At 43.4% G+C, this 24,122-nt stretch overlaps 1 protein-coding gene across 2 annotated transcripts in view; it reads right to left on the reverse strand.

The window, feature by feature from the left end:
* Positions 1–6,466: 6,466 nt before the first annotated feature.
* LTBP4 (latent transforming growth factor beta binding protein 4) overlaps positions 6,467–24,122 on the reverse strand; it is a 103,895-nt gene continuing 86,239 nt past the window's right edge. The window contains exons 21-31 of one of the 2 annotated variants that reach the window (XM_066581192.1): positions 22,358–22,489; positions 22,098–22,223; positions 19,121–19,264; positions 18,755–18,964; positions 16,661–16,723; positions 15,202–15,330; positions 12,568–12,711; positions 12,341–12,493; positions 10,404–10,919; positions 10,176–10,325; positions 6,467–8,347 (exon numbers count right to left, since the gene is read on the reverse strand). In XM_066581192.1, coding sequence (XP_066437289.1) covers positions 8,199–8,347; positions 10,176–10,325; positions 10,404–10,919; positions 12,341–12,493; positions 12,568–12,711; positions 15,202–15,330; positions 16,661–16,723; positions 18,755–18,964; positions 19,121–19,264; positions 22,098–22,223; positions 22,358–22,489 — 1,916 coding nt within the window. In that variant the 3' untranslated portion in view covers positions 6,467–8,198. The remainder of the gene's footprint in view (positions 8,348–10,175; positions 10,326–10,403; positions 10,920–12,340; positions 12,494–12,567; positions 12,712–15,201; positions 15,331–16,660; positions 16,724–18,754; positions 18,965–19,120; positions 19,265–22,097; positions 22,224–22,357; positions 22,490–24,122) is intronic. The other variant, XM_066581193.1, reaches the window with a different exon arrangement.

Below are 24,122 nucleotides of genomic sequence, written 5' to 3' on the forward strand. Positions count from 1 at the left end.
TCTACAAACGTTGAGACACCTGTAGGAAATATTTGCATCCAATTTCAAACCATTATTTAATTTCTGTGCTAAAATTTCCTAATATTTTTATGTTTTGAACTTACCTTTGAACCATTTCTTGTTATTTGCTGGATTTGAACTGTGTTAATATCAAAAATAACTGGAAAAATTGGTGTTCTAAAACTTTTGACTGGTAGTGTATCTTATTCAGTGGGAACCAGGAGCCCCTCATAGAGCTCTCCTTAACCTGACTGCCACCGTCCACATTACAGTCATCGGCAGGGGACATGGTTATTCTGGGTGGCTAGCCTGGCTGCCTCGCTTAGCAAACCATGCCACCCCAACAGCCACATTTTGCTTCAGTCATGTAGCCGACAGGAGCCTTAGCTGCCCATGTCTCACTATACATACAAGTGTGTGTTCATTGCACGCACCTATTGCAGAGAAGCATCCATTTAGTCCCCTTTGTGAAGAAACTTAAAGTCAGGAGGCCACCAGCAAAGTTGTATATTGAAAAATTGTTATGGAAACTGGAAATGACAGGGACGTTGTTGGACTTGCATGTAGAGACCGGCCAAAAAAGACTCAAGAAATGCTGCAGAAGGCTAAAGACAGATCGTTGGTTTCTTCAAGAAAGTCTTGACACACATTGGCGCAGTAGATAGCGACATCTAAGGGCACGTGCCAAAGAGCTGCCAAGAGAGCTCATCTTCATGTTTACCAGATGACTGTGGTGCATGAATAGAAAAGTCCCGTCAACAGCAAACACCTTGTGTACTGCCGCTGGTTAGAAGCATTTGTTGCCGACACTCCGAATATTCTTGATGTCTTGTTGTCTACAGATAAGGCATGGTTTCACTTCTCTGGCTACACAAACTCTCAAAATACTTGGATGTGGGCAGCTGAAAATCCTCACATAATCCACGAGATGTCTGCCACAAACTGCAGAAACTGACATCTGGTGCGCAATAGAACGGAGTTGCATAATTGGGCCCATCTTTCTGCCAGTACTGTGACCAAAGTGTATGGGGAGATATATTCATGTGTTCATAAATCATTTGGACGAGGAGGAAATTATCGCCAAAATGGGACAACCTGCTACACCCCCAAGGTGACCATGTCTGAGGACCAGGCATTTCTTGGGGACAGAATCCATCTTTTGATTGTTCAAGTGAGAATAGGACTGTCACAGTGCAGAGGGATCAGCCCTATTCTCATTTGTACAAGAAAACACTAGAAGCAATGGGATGAAACTGAAAGGGAGAAGATACCGATTAGATATTAGACAGTGAGGGGGATCAATGAGTGGAACAGGTTACCACAGAAGGTGGTAAGTTCTCCTTCAATAGAAGTGATCAAACAAAGGCTGGACAGATATCTGTCTGGGATGATTTAGTGATCCTGCACTGAGCAGAGGGTTGGACCCGATGACCCTGCAGGTCCCTTTCAACTCTACCAATCTACGATTCTATGACTCCACCATACTTTTTTTCTTGGGGCCTCTTGAAGGGGAAGTTTACTGGAATAAGCCTCAAACTCTCAAGGAGTTGAAAGAAACATTGCGCAAGAAATTGCTACAGCGATGCCAAACACGTTCACCAGGCTTTTCAGCAATATGGAGCATCGGGTTCAGGCGTGCCTGACCACATGCAGAGGTAATGTCCAGCACATGTTCGGAGGTGTTCCTGATTCTCATCGAACAAGACATGTTTTGATTAATTTTCAATAAAATGTGTTCATTTTTCTGTGCCTCCAGTGAGTGGGATGCCCAGTATGTGCCATAAAGGTTTCTGGTTGGGAAAGCGCTTGTAAAACAGCTGTGTGGTAATTAATTTTGAATGCAGGTACAAAAAGGGCCACTAGGTGGCGCACATCTACTGTTTTCGGGCTGTAGTCCTACTTTTGTAACCACAGGAAACCTTAGTAAAACCTGTCAGATATAAACGGGATTTACAGGTGATGATTTTGTAAAGGACCAATTTATAATCTGTCAATTGTTATGATGGTGACCAGTCCCACAAGGGTTTACATGCAGCAGTTCCTCAATCATACGTGAATGATTCTGGTTGACAAAATTGATGTCAATCTAGGGAAGCTAGTCACTATAAGGGTCTGGGCATGTGTATCTCTATGGTTCATTATTATTATTATTTTTTTTCATTATCGACCCGTATGCACTTACTGTGCTGCTGTATGATACCTCTGTGATGTGTTGTGTTCATAGCAGAGCTTGCAAGGGAGGATGCCTGCGTCATAAGTCATGCACTGACACCAAACAGACTGAAGTCCAGTATGATGCTATGGATCCATACATCAGATGTGTGCGTGGGCCCATATGCTGTTAGAGGTATGAATTACAGTACAGTTTGTCTAAAGACAGAAAGGAGGAAATGCAATCATTTCAATATGAAACCCCCTGGATCAAGATGCACCAACTATATTAGAAGACAGCAAGAAAAGCATCCAGCATCCATAAAATCATGGCTTTATTGAGACGTATTAAAATCCCAACAGGAAGGACATGCAGTGGTGTCACAATGCCTTTCAAGCAGTGATAGCACAGAGGGGACATTATTACTTTGTAGGGCCACAGAGGGGGCACTAGTACTATAGGGGGTACTGAGAAGTTCGTTGAGGGTAGCAGCACAATGGGGAAAGTGTGCAGAGATGAGTAGTAGATGGTAAAAGTCTTCATGGCGACCTGGGCCTGGATAGAGAAGAAAAATGCATGATGCCAATCAGAGGAGATGCAGGCTGTGATCACTGGTAGTAACTGCACTGTAATCAGTATCACTGTGTAAAGCTTATGCCTGACTAGTGTTAAGAGGTATATTATGACTGTGAGGGGGTCACTAATGGGAACTATTACTGTGATGGGTCATAAAGGGCATGATTTAGCGTAAAAGGGGTGTGATTTATAAAAAAATTGGCGCTACGTGCACTGCTAAAGTTGTCACTTCTTTTGATGTTTAAACGTTTGGGAGGTGTGCAAAAATGTACAACTTTTTTACGCCACAATAGTGGTGTAAAAAATTGAAGGGCTGCAATCTGCTGGAGATTTGCACCAAAACACATGACAAATTCCACAGAAAATAGTGCTGATTTTGGTGCGGCTTTGCTGTGGATTTTTGCAGCAAATCTGGCACGTGTGAACATATACTACGGGTGGGATGTTATTCATGGTCCGCTGTTTTGTGCTTGCCTGCCCAGCTAGAATTTGCCAGCCAGCCTCTGCCTGCAGCCCTTTATAAGTTCCCCTTATACTATGTCAGAATAGCATTTCAAATTTGGGTCACTGCGACACTCCAAAACATACCGTATCATCAGTGGGGCTCTGCTGAGCCTGCACCAGTTGCCAGAAAAAAGGGACTATTCTATGCCTCTGTGACCTGTTCACTGCAATGATACCACAGGGTAATGGCGTCTCTGATGTATGTCAGTGATGCTTTAAAAAGGGATCCTCTAGTTTCGGGACAAAATCTTGTCCTTGGACCAGAGGAGGCATTTATACTATCTGCTGTTTGTTGTTCTGTGCCATTGGCTTTCCGATCTGCTGGTTTCTAAACCTATGCAATCTTCAGACTACCTAATCCCCACAGTGCATTGGTACCAATGCTCTCTACCTTTCTCTGATTTGCCAGCACCGCTCACGTGATCGGTAGTGGCCAATCAAAGAGCAGTGCAGATTGTGCACTACTGTAGGTAGCTAAAAACCTGCAGTTGCCATCTAGGATGGCTGAAAACTGGATCCAAACCACATTGGCCGAGAAGAACATTAGCAGGTTTCTGTCCCGGGACCGAAAATTTCCTGTAACCAGAGGCTTGCTTTAAGCCAACATTAGCACCTTTGTTGTAACATTGCTCAAGGAACTATCCCTATTTTGCATAATTTTGCATTAATTTTCCTGCTTTCTGAAGTTCTAGACTTGTAAAGTCTCCAAGCTGACCTCACCATTTTCCTCTGAAGAGGAGCATTTCTGAGGTCTCCTCCATAATATCCAGGAATTAACAGATTAGCTACTTTTGGGCGCGACTCCCAAAGGAGACTGACCAATACTGTAAATGGTCAAACTTGCTCGGTCAGAAGAACATTTATTAAAACACTTAAAAACAAAGAAAGAAAATTACGCAGGAGGGAGTCTTCCTCCAGCTCCTCCACAATATGAATAAGCGTAGTGCAGCAGCTCCTGTCTGGTCATATCTAACAAGGAAGGGAGAAGTAAGTCTCAAGGAGCTAGAACATACGTCCCACACATCAAGTCGGATGATCTGGGGAAAGTGGAATTTTATTGTCAGTGAATGCTATGTTCTAACAAAGGAGCAGATGTAGAAGGAGGAGTTACACGTCTTGAGAACTCCAGAAGATGCTTGAACTTGGACTCTTCTTTTCCCTGATGTTTTGTCCAACACCATCAAAGAAGATGTTTTTGGCTTCTGCTTTGTTATAGATTTTGGCACTGCCTCTTGTTCAAGAGCAAAGGAAAATCTACAGTGTTCTATTATCAGAACAACCCGATACGTGTCATACTGCCTAACCCCAAACTTCAGATACAACTGCACTAGTAATTCAAGCCCTCAGATGGTGCTAATTGGGGTGTGCTATTGCTATAGTTATGGCAGCAATATATACGTGGAGTGTACTGCATGGTGACATTCATTATGTGTACAGTATGGCAGCATAATGTATGAATACTGTATGCTGATCTTATTTTCTTAAGGACACCATGTCAAGTGAATGTGCATGACATATATACACTGAATGGACACTTTATTAGCGACCCCAGCCTTTTTACAATTGGAGCTTCCTTGTATGGAAATTGGACCCATGACCCGGAGTGCAGCATAAAAATAAGTGAAAGGTTTTCCATGGATCAGTTTCAGTGTGAATCCACATAGGAGATCTGAGCGACTTTCAACGAGGCCTGGTCATTGGTGCTAGACTAGCCAGGGCCGGCTTTCACTGACAACCTTGTGGGGTTTTCTAGTGTAGTTGTGCGGAGAGTATACAGAGAATGTCTTGATTGAGGAAAAACACCCAGCAGAAGGGGATCCTGTAGACAGAAATAACTCGTCAATGAAAGGGGTCAAAGGAGGATGTCAAGAACTGTTCCGATAAACATGTGGTGCATAGTTAAGCAAACTTCAGCCGAATACAATGCTGCTGCTCCAGGTGACGTGTCCGAAAACACAACCCGTCTTTCCTTAGCACGGATGAGCTATAACAGTAGATGACCAGTTCCAGCGACATACATCTAGGAGAAACAGAAAGGCTAGACTCCTGTGGGCAAAAGAAGAATGGATCACTAGGCAGTGGGAAAACATCGCCTGGTCAAATGAATCCAGATTTCTGTTGTCCCGTGCTGATGGGAGGTCAGAATTTGTACAAGCAGCATGAATTGATGAACCCTTCTTGTTAGGGGGCAACAGTTCAGGCTGGTGGAGGTGGAATAATGGCGTGGGAAATGTTGTCTTGGTGGACCCTGGGTCCTCTGCTACCTTTTTAATGGACACTATGATGATTTGTTGTGGTTCTGAAGGCCAAAAGAGGGTCCAAGACTCCACTAAAAGGGATTCTTTAAAAAAAAAAGGGCAATTCAGTGCAAGTAACAATACCCATGAAATGTTCCTGACCAGTACAGCTTCTTAGCAGAGAGATCAATAGCTTGACTGCCCTCTATACTGTCCTGGTGGAGACATCCTATGATTTCATACCTCTCCTTTCCCAATCCACTCACATTCTTCCCCAATTATCTCCACCATTTTGGAGCTAGAACCAGTGGATTGGAGGGCCGATGGAGAAGAACAACTGCAGGTCATATAGCCCCCTCTGGTCTTGGGACAGAATTTTGTCCTAAAACTGGAGGGTCGTTTTAATTCTCGTCATAGTTTATGGAAGATTCGTTAGGTCTGGCCTCCTGATTGTGTTGAGCCATTCTTTTTTTATTCTTCCTGGAAATGTATGAATAAATTGACAACAACTGGGCATTACCATTCCTCTTGTCAATGGGGTGTGTCCTTACTCTGACCAGTCAGCATTGATTGGACAATGTCAGACGGTACAGAGCCACACAGGGAGAATGGTAACTACCAGTTTTCAACTATTTCCAAGAAGAATAACAGAGGAGCAGCACAACGCTGAGTTTTCAGTAAAGATGTTTCAGTATTGTTCTTTCAGGGAGAATATAAGTATATACTAGAACAGACCTGTCAGGAGCGCTGATAGGGCCTCTCTAACAATAGCTTCTAGTACACAATGCCATTTTCGGCCCGACCATGTGATTATTGCTCCCCAATGAATACTCTTGGCACTCCTTTCTTAGAACTAGTGGGCATCCTCACCGCACGGTATATTTTCGAGTCTGGCCTGACCATAACTTATTTCCATATCTGTGGGAGAGGCCGGGTGGTTCCATCTAGCGTTGTGCCATTCTTAGATGCTCATAATAACTGGGACATGAACAGAAGCTCTTATTATATACATATATAGTTTATTTCATTTGATTTTTTTAAACAATGACTATAAAAGTATATAAAAGTCACAATTCGCATTTGTGTAGAAAATAAAACCTGCGTCAGGTTCATAAGAAAATGTAGATTCTGTAACCTCCGGCGGGAGGAGAAGACCTAGAAATATCTGATGACCCACAATATGAAGTGCCTGGTCACTCAAGTGGACCTCAATGCATGGTTTGTGTTAGCAGCTATTACTGGAGACACATACTGATCCCTAGGACAAAGGACCCCTGAGGCTGCATATTGGATGAGATGATAACAATCACTGCCAGGGAATTAACTCATCAGTTATCTATTTTTTGCATTGAAAAAAAACCCCAATAACATTGGTGGGTGTAATCGGGGTTGGCCTGTTCATGTGGATGCCTTTGCAATGGCAAAACCATTTATGTGAAAGCCATAGCTGACATTGAACATTTAAAACTGTGCAAAGACAGAGAAATGTTCTTCCCACTCATCTCAGATCTTGTCCTTCAAGACCTACAGTACAATATTTGGAAGATGTCTAAACTGAATGGCCACTTTATCAGAGATCGCAGCTCGTTCTCGATTGGAGCTTCTTTGTATGAAAATTAGACCCGTGAACCCGAAGTGCAGGATAAAAAAAAATCACATGACATGTTTTCCATGGATCAATTTCAGTGTGAATCCACATTAGATGGGCAAATCCAGCGATCTGAGTGACTTCCAACGAGGCCGGGTCATCGGTGATAAACTAGCAGGGCCGGGACTTCACTGCCAACCTTATGGGGTTTTCTCATGCAGCGGTGTGAAGAGTATATAGTAAATGGTGAAATAGACAAAAAATATCTAGCAAAAGTGGCTCCTGTGGACGTAAAGAACTCATTGACCAAAGGAGTCAGAGGAGGATGTCAGGAATCCTTCTGGTTGCTTCAACTAACATGTCGGAAAGCAAAACTTGTTCCTTAGCAAAGATGGACTATAACAAAACTTCCAGCACCATTGATATCTAAGAGAAACAGAAAAGCAAGACTCCAGCGGGCAAAAGAGCACAAATTGGAGCACCGAGCAGTGGAAAAACATCACTTGCTGAGATGAATCTAGATTTCTGTTGCATCGCACTGGTCAGAATTTGGTGCAAGCAGCATGAAATGATGAACCCTTTTTGTCAAATTGGTGGAGGTGGAGTAATGGTGTGGAGAATGACTTCTTGGCACACACTGGGTCATCTGATACCTGTGGATGACACCACAACAAACTGCTGTGGTTCTGAAGACCAAAGGAGGTCCAACGTGCTGCTACATGGGGTTCTCTAATAAAGTGGCCATTCAGTGTACTTCATGGATTGTGGCATTTCTAAGCCCTGCTTCTATCCATGTACTACTATATAGAGACTTTCTAACTACTTGAAGACATAAAACAGTGGTTGCTTCTGTTCCCAATGTCCTTTAAGAAATAAGCTAATGCCACATGTGCCTCATATGCCCAAAATAAAATACTACACACGTGGTTCTTAACATATAAAACTCTCAGGGGTTGCCCACAACCGACTGCACCAAAGAGACCATTAAACATTTGGCAATATATACAGAAAAATAAATATCTCCCTCCTGTCTTTCACACAAGCCCCCACCCCCCTACCCCGTTCCACACGCAATGACGTGGACATAGACTAAGCCACTGCAGGAAGTCTTTGGTTCTCCAAGGAATGGACTGTGGGAAACTTATTCCTGGGAGGGGACACAGTAGTTGTGTTGTCGAGACAGGACGAATCCACGGGGGCAGATGCACTCATAGGACCCCTCGGTGTTACGGCACTGCCCATTCAGACACAGCAGAGAGAGATCCTCAGCTTCATCGCATTCATTTATATCTAGAGGAAAATGTAAAAAAAACCATTGGGATATAGAAGCATTGGGTTTACAGTGCAGACTCAAGCATCAGGCTTACTCATGTTATAAATCAATATACACCGATCAGCCATAACGTTAATATCACCTGCCAATATAATCTATCATCAGGATAGGACATCAATAGTAGATCGGCAGGGGTCTGTTTCCCAGGACCCACGCCGACCAGTGCACTCATGCTCTAAGCTGATTTCTGCAGGAAGCAGACAACTCTGTTCTTACTGCAGTGGCTCAGTTTGGTATTACAGGCCAAGATACCATTCATATCAATATATACTTTGTCTGTAATACCAAGCCTGGCCACTGCAGTTAGAATAGAGCTTTCTGCTTCCTGCAGAAATCAGTTCAGTGCAGAAGCACAGCAGCCCAGCGAACAGCTTATCGGCTGGGGTCCCTGTGTGATAGACCCACCTATCTACTATTGATGACTTATCCTGAGGGTAGGGATATTAATTTTAAACTGGACAACCCCTTTAATATTGTGCCGCATTTACCACTTTGTGCATAGGACTTATCACAGCATGACCAGAGACAGTGAATATGAAGGCAGAGAAATCATTATAGGGGTTATCCAGGACTTAAATATCTTGATGACCTATTAATCAGCTGTTTAAACGGGCTGTGATGTTCTGGTGAGTGCTAAAACCTTTTCATTGTATTCCAGGCACAGCGCTGTACATTGTGTACTGGCAGTGAATGGCATTGCAGCTCTGTCCCTTTCACTTGTGACTGAGATGCAGAAAAGCAATGTGACCGATGTCACTGGACAAGGAAGAGACCGCAGCACTCGGCTGAGTACCACGACCCCTTTTACTATTGATGACCTTTCCTCAGGATAGGTTATCAATATTTGATCAGTGGGGATCCCTGACGATCAGCTGATTAATGGGCCCTTTGCAAGTGTGACAGCACAAGAAGCAGATAGCACTGTCAGCATTGCAGCGGCCCAGGTTGGTATTGCATTGAATTCAATGGGAGCTGCGCCTGCAGTACCAAACCAGGCAGCTGCAATATGGACAGTGTTATCTGCTTCCACTGACAGCAGATCCAGGAATCAGTTGATCAGCAAGGATCCTGAGTGGCAGACCCCCACGGATTATTTATTGATGACCTACCCTGAGAATAGGTCATCAGTAGTAAAAGTCCCATAGAACCTCTTTCAAACAGCTGATTAAAGTGAGGGCCAAGAGTTGGACCTTCACAATCTGATATTGATAAATTAAAGGGGTTTTCTGACTCTTCTACTAATGATGACCCATTCTCAGGATAGGTCATTAATAGCAGATCAGTGAAGATCCACCACTTGGGATCCCTGCTGATCGGCTGATGCCCCAGCAAGCTGTTAGTGCAGCGATCAGGGCTGGAAGTGTAGTAGATGGCTTCACTTCCATTGAAATCAATTGTAGTGAAGCCACCTATTATACTTTGGCCGATCGCCAATGTCTACGTCCAGCACTGCTGTACTGACAGGCTGAAGAATCAGCTGATTGATGAGGATCCCACGCACCGATACCCACTGATCTGCTATTGATGAACTCTCCTGAGGATAGGTCATCAATATTAAAAAGTAAGAAAACCCCTTTAAGGATAGGCCATCAATATCGCATAATGCCCTTAAATAGCTCAAATGTTTAGGATGTTTCATCCTCCCAGCTGCAAATATCTTTGACTGGGCTGAAGAACGACACACCATTCCCTGTTGAGCTTTCTGCCAGATAACCCCTAACTGGGTCTTAGGGAGCCATTTGGTTCTGCTGAACCCTCATCAGTAAACACCGGTCTCTAACTTACCAATGCATGCCATTCTTGTCATGTCCAACCTGTAGCCATCATAACAGTCACAGGTATAACCCTCTGGGACTCTAATACATCGACCATTTTCACAACCATTGAGGATACCACACTCTTCAGCTTGGAGCCCTTCAAATTGCTCATATCGGTCTACAGGAAACAAAATATGGTCATCCTTAAAGCATATCCAAAAGCATCACATACATAGTGAAATTTGCTGTCCTTTACCATCATACGCTTCCCTCAGTCCTCCTCTCCAACTAGGGATGCCGTCTGCATCAAATCCTCCAGGCCTCCATGATGGTGTCCTACGTCCATCGTCTAATCCAACCCCAGCAGAAGCAGGGCTTCTAGGTCTGGTACGTGGTGGAGGTGGTCGCAATCTGGGATCATAAGCAGTATCTGGTCTTCGGAAGGGTGGTCTTGGGTCCTCTAAACCTGTATCCGGGTATGAAATATCGGACTCAAAGTCTGGGGATTCGTAAGGTGGGTGGCTGTACACGGAGTCTCGTGGACCATAGGGTGGCTGTGAACGGGATCCAAACCCCACTCCAGGAGGGGCAGGGTAGACTTCATATCCAGGTCTGACTATTCCAGGAGCCGGGTTAGCAAAAGAATCAGCTCCATATGGGACTCCATAACCTGGACCATATTCTGGTCCATAGTCATATGGCTCAGGAGCAGGAGGTGCTGGATTTCCATATCCTGGAGATCTCAAACTATTGCAGAGAGCCTCAAAGTCATCTAAAAGGAACAAATAAAAACTATCAAGGCAGGTTCTATTCCACTGTAGTGATCAAGATCTTGTAAGGTGTCTATTTGGTTACATTAATAGATCTAGTACAGATCAACAGAGCACAATACAGTCAAATAATATTATTTATCTATTTAATTTGTGTATTGTGAGAGAACAATGTAAGAGGCCACCAAATTTATTTTCTGCTGGCTCACACATAATCTGGGAGGGGCAGGCCGCTGCCGTTATCCTACAGATGCCAAAAAAGTATCTAAGATTTTACAACAATATTGGCAGCCAAATCTACTTAGATGGAAATGAGGAGTCAGGAATGATGAGTCATATATGACATTAAAGGGGATGTGCCAGGACTAAAAGTTATCCCCTATTCCCCTGCCTGCCACTCCTTACATTGCAATAGGACTGCCAGAGATAGGTAAGCCCTTGAACTTGGCTATCTCTGGCAGTCCCATTGGAATGAATGCACACGTTCAACTGCAGTCCCATTCATGCATAGGTCTTCAGGACCCCTGTTTTCCAGATACGTGCTGCTTCTAGCGATCGGATGCCCACTGATCTCACAGTCATCTTCTATCTTGTGGATAGGGAATAACGTGTAACATCTTAAGAACCAAGCTATTTTTGTTTTATTCCTTTCACAGAAAAATTCTAGTTTTTTATTTTTTTTCCATTGGCATAAAGAGTTCTATTGTTCAGTGGACCATTTAACATGCCATATAATGTACTGAAAAGGGTTAAAACATTTTGAGTGGGGAGAAATGAAAAATAAAGATCACCATTCTGTTATATTTTGGGGTTTCTTGTTTTCGCGGCTTACATGGTGCATGTACGCGGTACAAATGACACGCTCTCTTTATTCTGCGGGTCAGTATAATTGCAGTGATACAAAATGTATGTTGTTTTATTGTACTACTTTTATAAACAAAAACATCTTCAAAAAAATACTTTCCGTCACCATCCTCTGATCGCCATAACTTTTTTAGTTTTCCATTGATGGAGCTGTGTGGAGGTTTATTTTTTTGCAGGATGACTTGTGGTTTCTAATTGTACCATTTTGAGATATATACAAGTTTTTGATCACTTTTTTAAAAAAGTAGTTTTTTTTCTTTAGAAGAGGTGACCAAAAGGGCTAATGGCTTCGTTTTCAGTGAGCTGAAACACAGCAATTAGCGACTACTGAGCGATTTCTCATTCAGTCTCTGTCGGGTCCTGCGTTTACAAGGGACAGCTATCACTTAAAATTGCTCATTTGAGTGATTTTTGGGCCGATAGTTGTCCTGTGTAAAGCCACCTTTGGGGCATTTTTACGCATTTTGCAGCAAAAGTTCCACTGTGGACAGTACATTCTGGGTGGGCATAGCTTAAATGAGCTGTTCATTATTACATTTTCTTGTGTTTGCACACTTACCTGAGTCTCTGGATGGGCAAAGAGCACAATCCATGCCCCAGGCCTCCCCATACAAGCAGCAGCACTCTGTGTATGTCGTCTGTCTCGCCATCAGAAGGTTCTTGCACACCAGATCTGCTCCGACTGTTCGCCAGCACAAGGCTCTACTATTTTCTAAGGGAGAAAACAAATGCAATTATTATCTACCTAATTAATATTACCTATTAAGCAGCAAGCAGTCCACTCACCTATAGACTGGCTTGTGTTGGTGACGCATCTTCTCAGCGATGTATCAAGCACCAGTGGGGGATTACATGTGCAAAAATAGGATCCAACTGTATTTATACAGTTGCCACCCTCACATGCCTCTTCCTCCTGACATTCATCATTATCTGGAAGTGAAAATAAAAAACTTCTCATGGGTAAAAGTTTTTTGTTTTTTTTAGTAACACTTAACTTTCTATACAATGAGCACTTCCAGAGCGTCCCTGGGAGCGGTGAGAATGGTTTGTATTGCTCATGACTCCCAGCTAGTCCTCCTCTGCTTCATGGATTGGCACCGCCCATGTTCAGGACATGCCGCGGCGCCAGCAGCAGAGAAGGACCCAAAGGAGTCAGATCTAGGGGTCTCTTTTAATTATGAGGTCAGATCTGGAAATCTATTTTAATTACGGGGTCAGATCTGGCTGGAGGGCAGTGCAAAATCTGCAACAAGTCCTCCAACTATCATGTGTCATTTATAATACCAGTGTCTTTTGTGAGAAAGCTCCAGGGCATACGCGTAACTGTTGCTTCTGCACTCACTATAGCTATGCCCTGAGCCAAAGATGTTTGGTCAGCAAACTCTGCAGTCTTAAAGAGAAATTGCCAGAACGGTCTGGGCCGAATGGAGAAAAAAAAAAAGTAAAGTGAGTCACCATATTAAATATTTACTCTGCCTGTATCTGTTACTTTTAAAATGGGCCGAATCGCCTTGTCCTGCTCTATTTCTATATTAGCTGCAATTCCAGTCTATCCAACAGAGCTCACATACAAGAGTGGTACTGTTTCTCCCTAAGATGCAATAACAGACACAGCCCAGGGTGGAGCTGTTTTTGAAAAAATTTGCAAACCTTTCTCTAATCCTCAACAATTCTTTAACACCGAAAAAAATTATAAAAACGTAATCATAGACACTGGATGGCATGTAAGGTAGGTTGCCTAGTAGACATTATTTTAAATGGTTTTCCAGGACTGAATTATTGATGGCTTACCATATCCTCAGGCTAGATCGTCAATAGTTTATTGGTGGAGGATTACTGTCAGGCAGCCCTGCCGATCAACTGATTGGCAGGCCATGGTGCTAGTGGACAGAGCCTATGTGTTGCTGGAAGCACACAACTCCATACATACTGCAGTAACCTGAGGTGGTATTGCAGGCATGGTACCCATGCACGTAAAGGGTTATGCTAGTAAGGGGCTTTTTTTCACCCACTTGATGGGTGAAAGCTAATAGTTTGGTGGGGGTTTGACTGCTGGGACCGCCACCGAACTTGAGAAAAGGGGCTCCAATTTTCTGCACTAATGGTTAGAGTAGTGTCTTTCCTTTAAACAAAGTGAATGGAGGACTGGGTGCGCATTTGTGGTGCCGCTCCATTCATTTCAGTGGGGCACACAGAAATAGCTGAGCCCCATGCTCAGTTTGTTTCGTTATTCCCACTGAAATTATTGCAGTGGCAGTACACATATGTGACCAGTTCTCCATTAACAGTGATGCCACTCCAGTTGGAGCTGCGATGCAGAAGCAACCAGTAGTTAGTCAAAGGGGACCCCCTCTATCCTCGATATTAGTGAGGATCCCAGCAGTCGGACCCCCGCTGATCAGCTAGTTATCCCCTATCCCTTGTTACCGGAATACCCCTTTAAATGGAAACTGTGTCTGCAGTACTGTTCCCGGCCACTGCAGTGTGTACAGAGCTGTGTGTACATTGGCTCTGTATGGCCTGGCGATCAGCTGATCAGTGGTGGTCTGCCTTACACCACCTATCCTGTGGATCAGTTATGAATAGTTCAGTGCTGAAAAACCCCTTTAAGGGCACAATTATTCCTTTAGAAAAGTACTTCATGCTATTTACAGTTTGTAGGTATGCAAGGTCATAATTACAGCTTTCATGGGACTTTAGGAATACCGAAACCTACAAGTAATCTAGTTATTAGCAGTCAAAATGGAATAGCGCCCCCCTTTCTGCTTGTTTTGACAAGGTGACTATAAAAGTTTTAGTTTTTTTAATTATGCCCACTATAGCACAAGGTTATATATCTTTTAATATACAAGTTCTGTCTTCATCATTGAGATCACAGGAAAAATAGATCAGGACAGCAACGGGAAAATTAAATTCCCTGCAGCTTCCACAGCCAATATCCTGCTGATGGGGAAGCTGGGATTTCAGTCACATGGCAGTAAAGTGAATGCATACATATTGGATCTCCCCTCTTGTTTAGGCTGCATTCAGACGAACGTATATCGGCTCGGTTTTCACGCCGAGCCGATATACATTGTCCTCGTGTGCAGGGGGGGGAGGATGGAAGAGCCAGGAGCAGGAACTGAGCTCCCGCCCCCTCTCTGCCTCCTCTCCGCCCCTCTGCACTATTTGCAATGGGGAGGGGCGGGACGGGGCTAAGTTCCGTGAATTAGCCCCACCCCCTCCCCGTCTCTCCCCATTGCAAATAGTGCAGAGGGGCGGAGAGGAGGCAGAGAGGGAGTGGGATCTCAGTTCCTGCTCCTGGCTCTTCCATCCTCCCCCCCCTGCACATGAGGAGGACATATATCGGCTCGGCGTGAAAACCGAGCCGATATACGTTCGTGGGAATGCAGCCTAAGTATTATACATGAGGAGTCTTACCTACACACTCCAGTTGATGGACATCATAGTAATAGCCATTAGCACAGTAGCAGGCAAACAGCGGATCCTTGTTAAGACAAACACCTCCTTTGCAGAGTTCTGGCCCAAAGAGCTTGCATTCATCAATATCTTAAGTAGAAACACATGGTAAAATATATGCTGAGGAGTCAAAGAAATTGTAATAAATACTAGTGCTATAAGAGTGCCTTCACACTTGCGATCGCGATATCGCTGAGTTTTTTTAACGCAAATGTCAATAGAACTTTCGCATGTTAAAAATCCATCACACAAAAATTGCAAGTTTCTGCTTTTGTGCAATTCGTTTTTAACATTAGAAAGTCCTATTGAAATTTGCGTTAAAAAATTGCAGCGATATCGCGATCGCAAGTGTGAAGGCTCCCTTACAACCTCTTCAATCACCTGGAAAAACTTGTTTAAAGGCGCCTTCAGATGACCGTATATCGGCTGGGTTTTCATGCCCGGACGATATACGGCGTCCCTTTCTACAGGGGGGGGGGGGGGGGGCGAAGAGCCGGGAGCAGTGCACTGAGCTCCCGCTACCTCTCTGCCCCTCGCCACTATTTGCAATGGGAGGCTGCGGAGCGGAGCTACGTTTCTAAACTTAGCTCCGCCCTCCCATTGCAAATAGTGGCGAGGGGCGGAAAGGGGGTGGGAGCTCAGTGCACTGCTCCCGGCTCTTCCAGCCTCCTCCCCCTGCAGAGAGAGAGACGCCGTATATCAGCCGGGCGTGAAAACCCAGCTGATATACGGTCGTCTGAAGGCGCCCTAAGGATGCGTTCAAATGTTGAGGATATTGGTGCGGACCCACATCAAAATCCTCAGCATATTTTCTACTAGGATTTGCACCCAAATCCACCTTAAAATCTGCACCATTTATTGCTGATCTGTAGCAGATGTCTCCCTTTTAATTGAAGGAGTGACGTCTGCTGTGGATCCACATCAAAATCTGCACCAAATTTGATGTGGAGTTTCCCACTGCAGGAAATCATTACTTGTGAACACAAAAGGCTATTATCAACTCAGACATTGATGGTACAATGTATCCACAAGGTTCCATCTCTCAGATACTCATCAATGTGGAGAATAGCGCTGGCAGCAGATGGCTGTCTGTAGCCCTGGTTGGGACTGCATGCATAGCTCCTGTTGAATTCAATTGGAGCTGTGCCTGTAGTACCAACCAGGTTGTTTCCAGCGCTATCCGCACTAACAGCGGCCTGATAAACAGCTGACTGGCAGAAGACCCCCAATAATCAATTACTGATGACCTATCCTGAGGGTAAGTCATCAATAGTAAAAGACAACCCCTTTAAAATAAGGTAAGTTACAAAGTAATGTAACAATCAGTTTTGAGTACTATGAATATGAAATATTAACACCACAGGACCCCTTTAAATGGATGCAGTTCAAATACACCAGTTGTGACTGGTCCACTACTGACCTTTGCCTCCTTGGCTAGATGGGATATACCCGACTCCATCGGGGCACAGCCTTCGGTATTCAGCTGAAAAAAATGGGAAAGAAGTTAATCTATATTATAATGACTCTGTACGGCAGTAATATTGAGCGACAGGGCTGTATCAGGTGTGATGGGGGCACATGGACATAAAATGTATGGGGGCCGAAAACATAACTGCCATAATACTTCTCCCATAACTGGGCTGATAGGACTATCATTCAGTGCAAATAGAGCACCCACATAAAATACTCCATGATGCTTATATAGTAAAGCTATGGAGCTCCCAAATAGCAGTGAGAAACAAAAATACACAATCAGCATTTAAAGGAATATTACAGGATTTAAGAAACATTTAGTGGCAGGGAATTGTGTAAAATAAAGTAATGGGGCGTGCTTACTCCACTAAGTGGCCCCCATTCAGGTCCCTGCTGCTCTAATCCCAGAAGAAGCTGCAGAAGTTATGGCAAATCACCACCAAAGTTTGTGATTGACTGAGTGGTCATGTGCACAGTGAATGGCGTGTGACTGCTGCGGCTTTTTCCAGGATCAGAACGGTAGAGGATCGGAGCTCCTGCGCTGCGGAAGAGGGGGGGGGGGGGTTCTGTAGTCCTGGAAAGCACCCCTTTAAGTTTTGACTAGTGCAGAAGACTACAGTAGACTGTCTCAGGGAGGGGGGCAGGAGACCCTAAACTGTGAAGGTTTCTAGACACTTGTCCACTTCCTTATGGTATGATTTGATTCTGTTGATGGTTTTACCGCATGATGTAACAATTTCCTAGCTATATACCTAAAAACTTCCTCTCTATTAGAACACATTTGAGATTTAGGGCCCTTTTACATGCAACGATTATGGCTCAAAACTTGTTCAAATGTAAATCATTGTAAATCCTACCATTGTTTGCTTTTCTGCCAGACTATGGATTTCATGTGAGCATGAAATCCATTGTTTCTGATTGCAGGGACCGCATGCTGAGTTCTCCACCGGAGCGCTGATAACATTGTTTTTCAGCTGCAGTCCTGGGGCAGAACAAAGAGGGCTGTATGCAGATAACAGACCACCTGCTGTTCTCTGCATACAGTGAAGGGAGCCTCATTTACATGCAAATGCAGCTAATAAACTACTAATGGGCATTAGTGCCCATTAGTAGTTTATGCAAAATGATCGCTCAAACTGTCAATCAAACTATCTTTTGAGCCATCTTTGTGTGTAAATGGGGTTTTATATGACTTTAACACAACAGCAAAAATGGCACATAACATTTATCTTAAAGGAGTTGTCCAGATGTAAAATTTGATAGCCTATACTCAGTATGGATCATCAATAGTAGATCAGAGCAGGTCTGTCGACTGGGACCTCCACCAATCAACTGTTTTAAGGGAGGGTGCGCTTGTGCAAGGAGCTGATTTCTACAGGAATCAGACAGCTCCATTCCCAGTACAGTGGCAAGGTTTGGTATTGCAGACCAAGTTCCCATTGAAATGAAGGACAACATAGTCTGCAATATCAAAACTTGCTACTGCAGTGAAAATGCAACTGTCTGCTTCCTGCAGAAATTAGTGCACTGAACCAGAGAACAGCTGATTGGCTGAGGTCCCAGGTGATGGACCCCCCCTTGATCTGCTGCCGATGACCTATCATGAGGATACGCCATCAATAGTTTACAACTGGACAAACGCTTTAAGTTTACACAGTGAAATTCTACTAATTTTGTAACCAGTGTTCCAAGAAATACTAATATTCTGGAATATGCAAGGGTAGGCTAGGCAGTAGCTATAGCGGGGATTTTCTTCACCTGGTTCTCCCTTCTCTGGCACCCAGCACCTGGGACACATAGCTATGTCTCTGATGGTGAGTGAAAGCTATGCAGCTAAATCTGTGCATAGGTGGCCAGACTGTGTTGGCATAAGCGATTGTTGGAGAATTGAAGCTAGTGACAATGGGAGTTCTGAGGTCCAGAATTAGGATCAATTATCCTGATGTAGTTCAAGCCAGGAGACTCTATGAACAACTATGAGCTCCCTGAATCTAAACAAGCCCAAGAATCGAAAAATGGTCTACAAGACATTCTTTGTTACCTGATTCCATGCTGGGACATCTCTGGATTTGGCATCCTTGTCCCCATCCTTTACCAACTGTACAGCAACATTCAACCTGACTGACGTTCCTGGAAAGTATGTTCTCACACACATTAGGGTCTTCTAGGTTGTAGTAGCATTCTTTAAGGCCTGGAGTATGGACAAACTCTACCCTGGTTAAGGCAGTATTGCTTGGAAATGCCGGCCGGGCTGCAGAGGAAAAGAGAATGAAAAAGGAAATAATAGCAATCTGACTTCTGAATATGACAAACTAAGTCTCAGAGAGATGAAAGAATTCCCCATCCAACTTCAATAGGTCAGCAATAGGTTTAGTCCTATACTCTAGCTCTCCCATGAGTCGCTCACCGGCAGAGGTTGTCCGTACGCACTTTCCGAACATTGGGTCAAACTCTTCATTGCTGTTAGGACAGATACACAGGAAGGATCCTTCCACATTCTCACATACTGCTGTCCCACATACACCTTGTAATGTCACACACTCATCAACATCTGGAAGACATGAAAGACAAACAATTTATAACTCAAGCGTCAATATGTAATTCTCCGACAGAAAGGATTGCTGTAGAACGCTCTCTGAAATAAGTAGTGAGGATAGGATTTGTCCACCATAAACTCCTCGTAAACATACTCTAGGCCTGGCCTGAAAAAGACTTAAGAGCCCAGTATACCCAGTGCTTTAATCAGGGTTGTAAACACAAATATTTTCGGGATTGGTAAGTACTTAGACCAACCTGTTTTTTTCTGCCTTTCTTTCCCTACATGCTAAAAGACCCCATGTGAACATCCACTCCCAAGATAATGATGCATTTCCACTACTAATCCCATGGGGGCTACATTCCCTTCAATGGATCTATATGAGAATAAGGCTTTACAGCGACATTTGGTTGCGTGACCATATCTTGTGCCCGACCCTATGGGGGAAAGAAATCATGTGACATTCTCAAGAGTTTCAACATGGTTGTAAGTTTTACAATTGTCACACATCACCTGCAACTTTTTTGTCCTACAGGGAAAGATTGAGGTAACATAGTAATATAGTATGTTAGGCTGAAAAAAGACATATGTCTATATAGTCCAGCCTATTACCCCTCCCTCCAATGTTGATCTAGAGGAAGGCAAAAAAAACTCAGTGAGGTAGAAGCAAATTTTCCTCATTTAAGGAAAAAGAATTCCTTCCCGATTCCAAGTCTGGCAATTGGAACAATGCCTGCCTCTCCGACCCTTCTGAAGTAATTAGTGGCTATAACTAGAGATGAGCGAGCACGCAAATGCTCGGGTCCGCGTATTTCGAGTCGAGCTTTTCGTAAAATTCGAGAGCTCTACTCGAGTAACGAACCCCATTGACTACATGGGAGACTCGAGAATTTTGTATGTGGGACGCTGGGTCCCGAGCTAGCTTCTTTCCTTTCTCTCCCTCTCCCCTTCTCCCCTTCTCCCCCTCTCCTCCTCTCCTCCTCTCTCCCCCTTCCTGCCAGACAAAAAATTTTCAAATGATTTACCTGCCTGCCTTTGAACCTGATCAAGATCGGATATGTCCTTCTTTAGTACTGGTGCCCAAAATTGTACACAATATTTCATGTGTGATCTAACTAGTGCCTTGGCAGCAGCTGCCTGACACTGGTTGCTCCAGTTAAGTTTACAGTTAACTTATACCCCCAAATTCTTTTCCATGTTAGTTTTGTCCAGTAGTTTCCCCTTTTAGTGTGTAATGGTCCTGCCTAGAATTTACCTCTTCGTAGAAGCTGATCAGATTGGTTTGACAGGAGCGATCTCTCACAAATCCATGCTGATACGAAGTTATACAGCTATTTTCCTTGAGGTCCTCCAGGATAGCATCTCTTAGAAACCCTTCAAACATTTTACCCACAATACAAGTAAGACTTACCAGCCTGTAGTTTCCAGGTTCACTTTTTGACCCTTTTATGAATATCGGCACCACATTGGCTATGTGCCAATCCAGTGGAATAGACCCCATCACTATGGAGTCCTTAAATATAAGAAACAAGAAAGGGTCTGTGTATTACAATACTTAATTCCCTTAGAACGCAGGGGTTTATGCCATTGGGACCTGGCAATTTGTCTATTTTAATCTTTTAGAGGTGGTAGCGTAAGGCCATATTCAGATAGCTGATAGAGTCACACTCAAGACTCTTGGACGCAACTTGCAGTAGACAGCACATGCGTACCCTGCCCGTGTGCTGTCAGATGTGCAGAACACCATACATCACATATACTATTCTTGTTTCAGAATCGGACAACAATAGGACATGCAGCGATTTTTCAAACACAGACTATCAATCCCAGTGAAAAATGCTCGTTTGACTGAACCTGTGGGTTCTTTTTCTTTTCTTCTCACCCCACTTAATAATTTTATTTTAGCTTGATTGTTCTGTACTAACACAGTATTATGCCCTTTTGTGTAATCCATATGTATAGTGTTAACCTAGGGAGTGGAGTGCTCCATGTGTAGGAAACCTCAGCAGAACATAGCAAAGGTAAGTGGTGATGCACTCACCTGGAGCAGCTGTCCTAGCACCACAGGACACCAATATGCAGAACAGCTGCAGTCACCTCCTTTTGGGATCGTACATGAGAACAGCTCCTTTTGGGATCGTACATGAGAATACCTCCTTCTGGGATTGTACATGAGAGGAGAACTAGACATGGTGCTGCCGAAGGAACAAACAATCCTTTATTGAGGCATTTTGGCAATGTGTTTCAACATCCAAGTAAGGTCTTCCTTATTGGTTGAGGAAGACGTTGCTTCAATGTTGCAGCTTGTTGCCCGACTGCCTCAATAAATGTTTGTTCTAATCCTAGACCCTTCAGCTTCATTCAACAGCACCATGTCCTCCTCCTTCCTCATCTACGATGTCTATGGTTTTTGTTAACAAGTTGAGGAAATAGGCCTTTATAGAAGTACAACCAAATCTAGATAAACTGCATCATTTCATGGTGAAATATTAGAAAAGTCTTAAGCTCTGTTCACATCTGCATTAGAAGCTCAGGCACAGTTCATTCTGGAAATCCCAGACAAAATAGCATAGCATGCTGCGCTATTTTGCCTGGGAAAATGCTGGACAGCGTAAGGGAAGCTTGACGGACCCTATTATTGTCAATGGGATCCGTCCAGCTCCATTCGGTTCTGCCATAGGATTGATCTGTCGACGACATGGTTTCCGCTTTTCTGTTCCTGTAGTGGAACAAGAGAGTGAAAACTTGAATGCAAATGTGAACAAAGACTTGGGGTGTAAATTATACTGTGATTATATAATCCTAATACACAATATCGTCTTGTACGGCCCACAATGAAGGCACTCACCCACACAGTGCTGATCGCCCCTCTGCCCCTCATAGCCCTGGTCACACAGGCATTGGTAGGCTCCAGCTAGATTGAGGCACAAGGCATGCTCCCCGCAGACAGTCTTATTTAGACATTCGTTGATATCTGACACATGAACATACCCGGTGTTAGGACTCAAACAGTTGTCCTTGCCCTTTCTAGCTTTTGATTGCAAGATGGTGAAGCCACAGTCACACCACCACTTATAGCATAGCAAATAGACAGGCTTGAGTTCTCACCAGTACAGTCTCCAGAAGGAGCGAGCTGATAGCCGGGCTCACAGTCACTTATGCATTTGTATGATCCTGGGGTGTTTTGACATCGCATCGATCCACAGATTGAATCTCCATATTCCAAACACTCATCTATATCTGTGGAAAGAAAAAACATGCAGGACCCAGCAGTTCATTTAGTCCATGCACTGAGATAATACTGTACATTGCGTTTTTTTTATTTTAAAGCTTACCATATGGCTCTATATGCATGGCACTTCATTTGCATCCTTGGGATTTTTGTATGGATTTCTGATCATTTTGTTCCTCAATTACTTAAAGGGGTTGTTCCATGAAAACAGCTTAAAGTTAACCTCTGGTTTCAGGACAAAATTCTGTCCTTGGACTAAATGGGGTTGGGGCTATATTACCTCCACTTGTTTTTCTCTGCCTATAGTCCGATCCATTGATGGCTGCCATAATTTTCTATCTAGCTAATGCACACTGTGCACAGCGGTTTAATTGGCCAGTACTGATCTCATGAGCAGTGCTGGCCAATCAGAAAGCAGGTATACTGCATTGGTAGTCTAACACTATGAATTATTTGTGCAGGATTATGTAGTTTGAAGATTGAGCCAGTCATCCTGAACTGCCGATAAGGCAGTGAAAGAACTTATTTTTATTGGATAACGTGAATAGCCAGCAAGTGAAAACGTGGTATATCTATTTTAAATCAATGGTCGTGCCTCTTTTTTTGGTTTTTGACTAGCCCAACGTAATCTATTTTTGTGTATTTGTTTTTACATTGATATTCTCATCATTGTTATTAATACTAATATTTGATTTTATTCCATTTTTTATTAGATATTCTATCTTATATACATTTTTGTCATTCTATATAGTGTATGTAATTCATATATATCATACCATATTTTCTATCTATTGTTATTTTACATATATCATACTATCTTGTCTATGTTGTATTTGTTGCTTATTCATTTTTATTATGTGTACTGGTACATATTTCTTCCCCTTTATTTCCAATCTTTTTCCCCTTTTTTTGAATTTTGTTCTTTTGTATATATCACCTAGTTTCCTGAACTGGCGAAGGGCGTTTTCACTTGCTGGCTATTCACGTTGTCCAATAAAAGAGAAGTTCTTTCACTACCTTATCTATGACCTTCATTTTCTACCGAGCTCAGAGTGTTGCACCTTTTTCACCAGCCTTTTTTCCTTTTTCCTTGTCATATTCATGCCCACCCAGGTGGAGCGTTTTCTGGCGGGCAGCACCTCTACCAATCCTAACACCTACAATTTCAGAACATTATTGGCTTAGCACCTTCCACCGGGTTTGCTCCACCCTTAATTTTTTCGCTATACATACTATTCCCCTTTAGAGAAGTTGTCCATTTTAGGCCATCCATATCTGTTAGAACAGACCCCTGATGATAAGCCGATCACAGGGTGTCCTGGTGCGGGTATCTGTAGTCTGTGGGGGAACCTGGTAGCTAGTGCTCAACAACCCTCTAGCACTACCATAGGGAAGACATAGATCTCATCTAAATCAATCTGTGTAATACATTCACATGCCAGGTCCACCAGAGAGGCAGAGACGCCCTTTGTAGCCACTTACTTCACTTGCTAATACATGAGGTCTTTAATGGGACAGTTACAGACTTCTATGTTCTTATACTATATGTATCTCCAATTTTATACATTGTATGCTGTAACACATCTTGCTTAATGCAATGTTGCAATGTAGCAAAAAACATTAGTTAAAGCCTTTTGTACA

The sequence above is a fragment of the Eleutherodactylus coqui genome, chromosome 10 (assembly GCF_035609145.1).
Source record: "Eleutherodactylus coqui strain aEleCoq1 chromosome 10, aEleCoq1.hap1, whole genome shotgun sequence".
Taxonomy (NCBI): domain Eukaryota; kingdom Metazoa; phylum Chordata; class Amphibia; order Anura; family Eleutherodactylidae; genus Eleutherodactylus; species Eleutherodactylus coqui.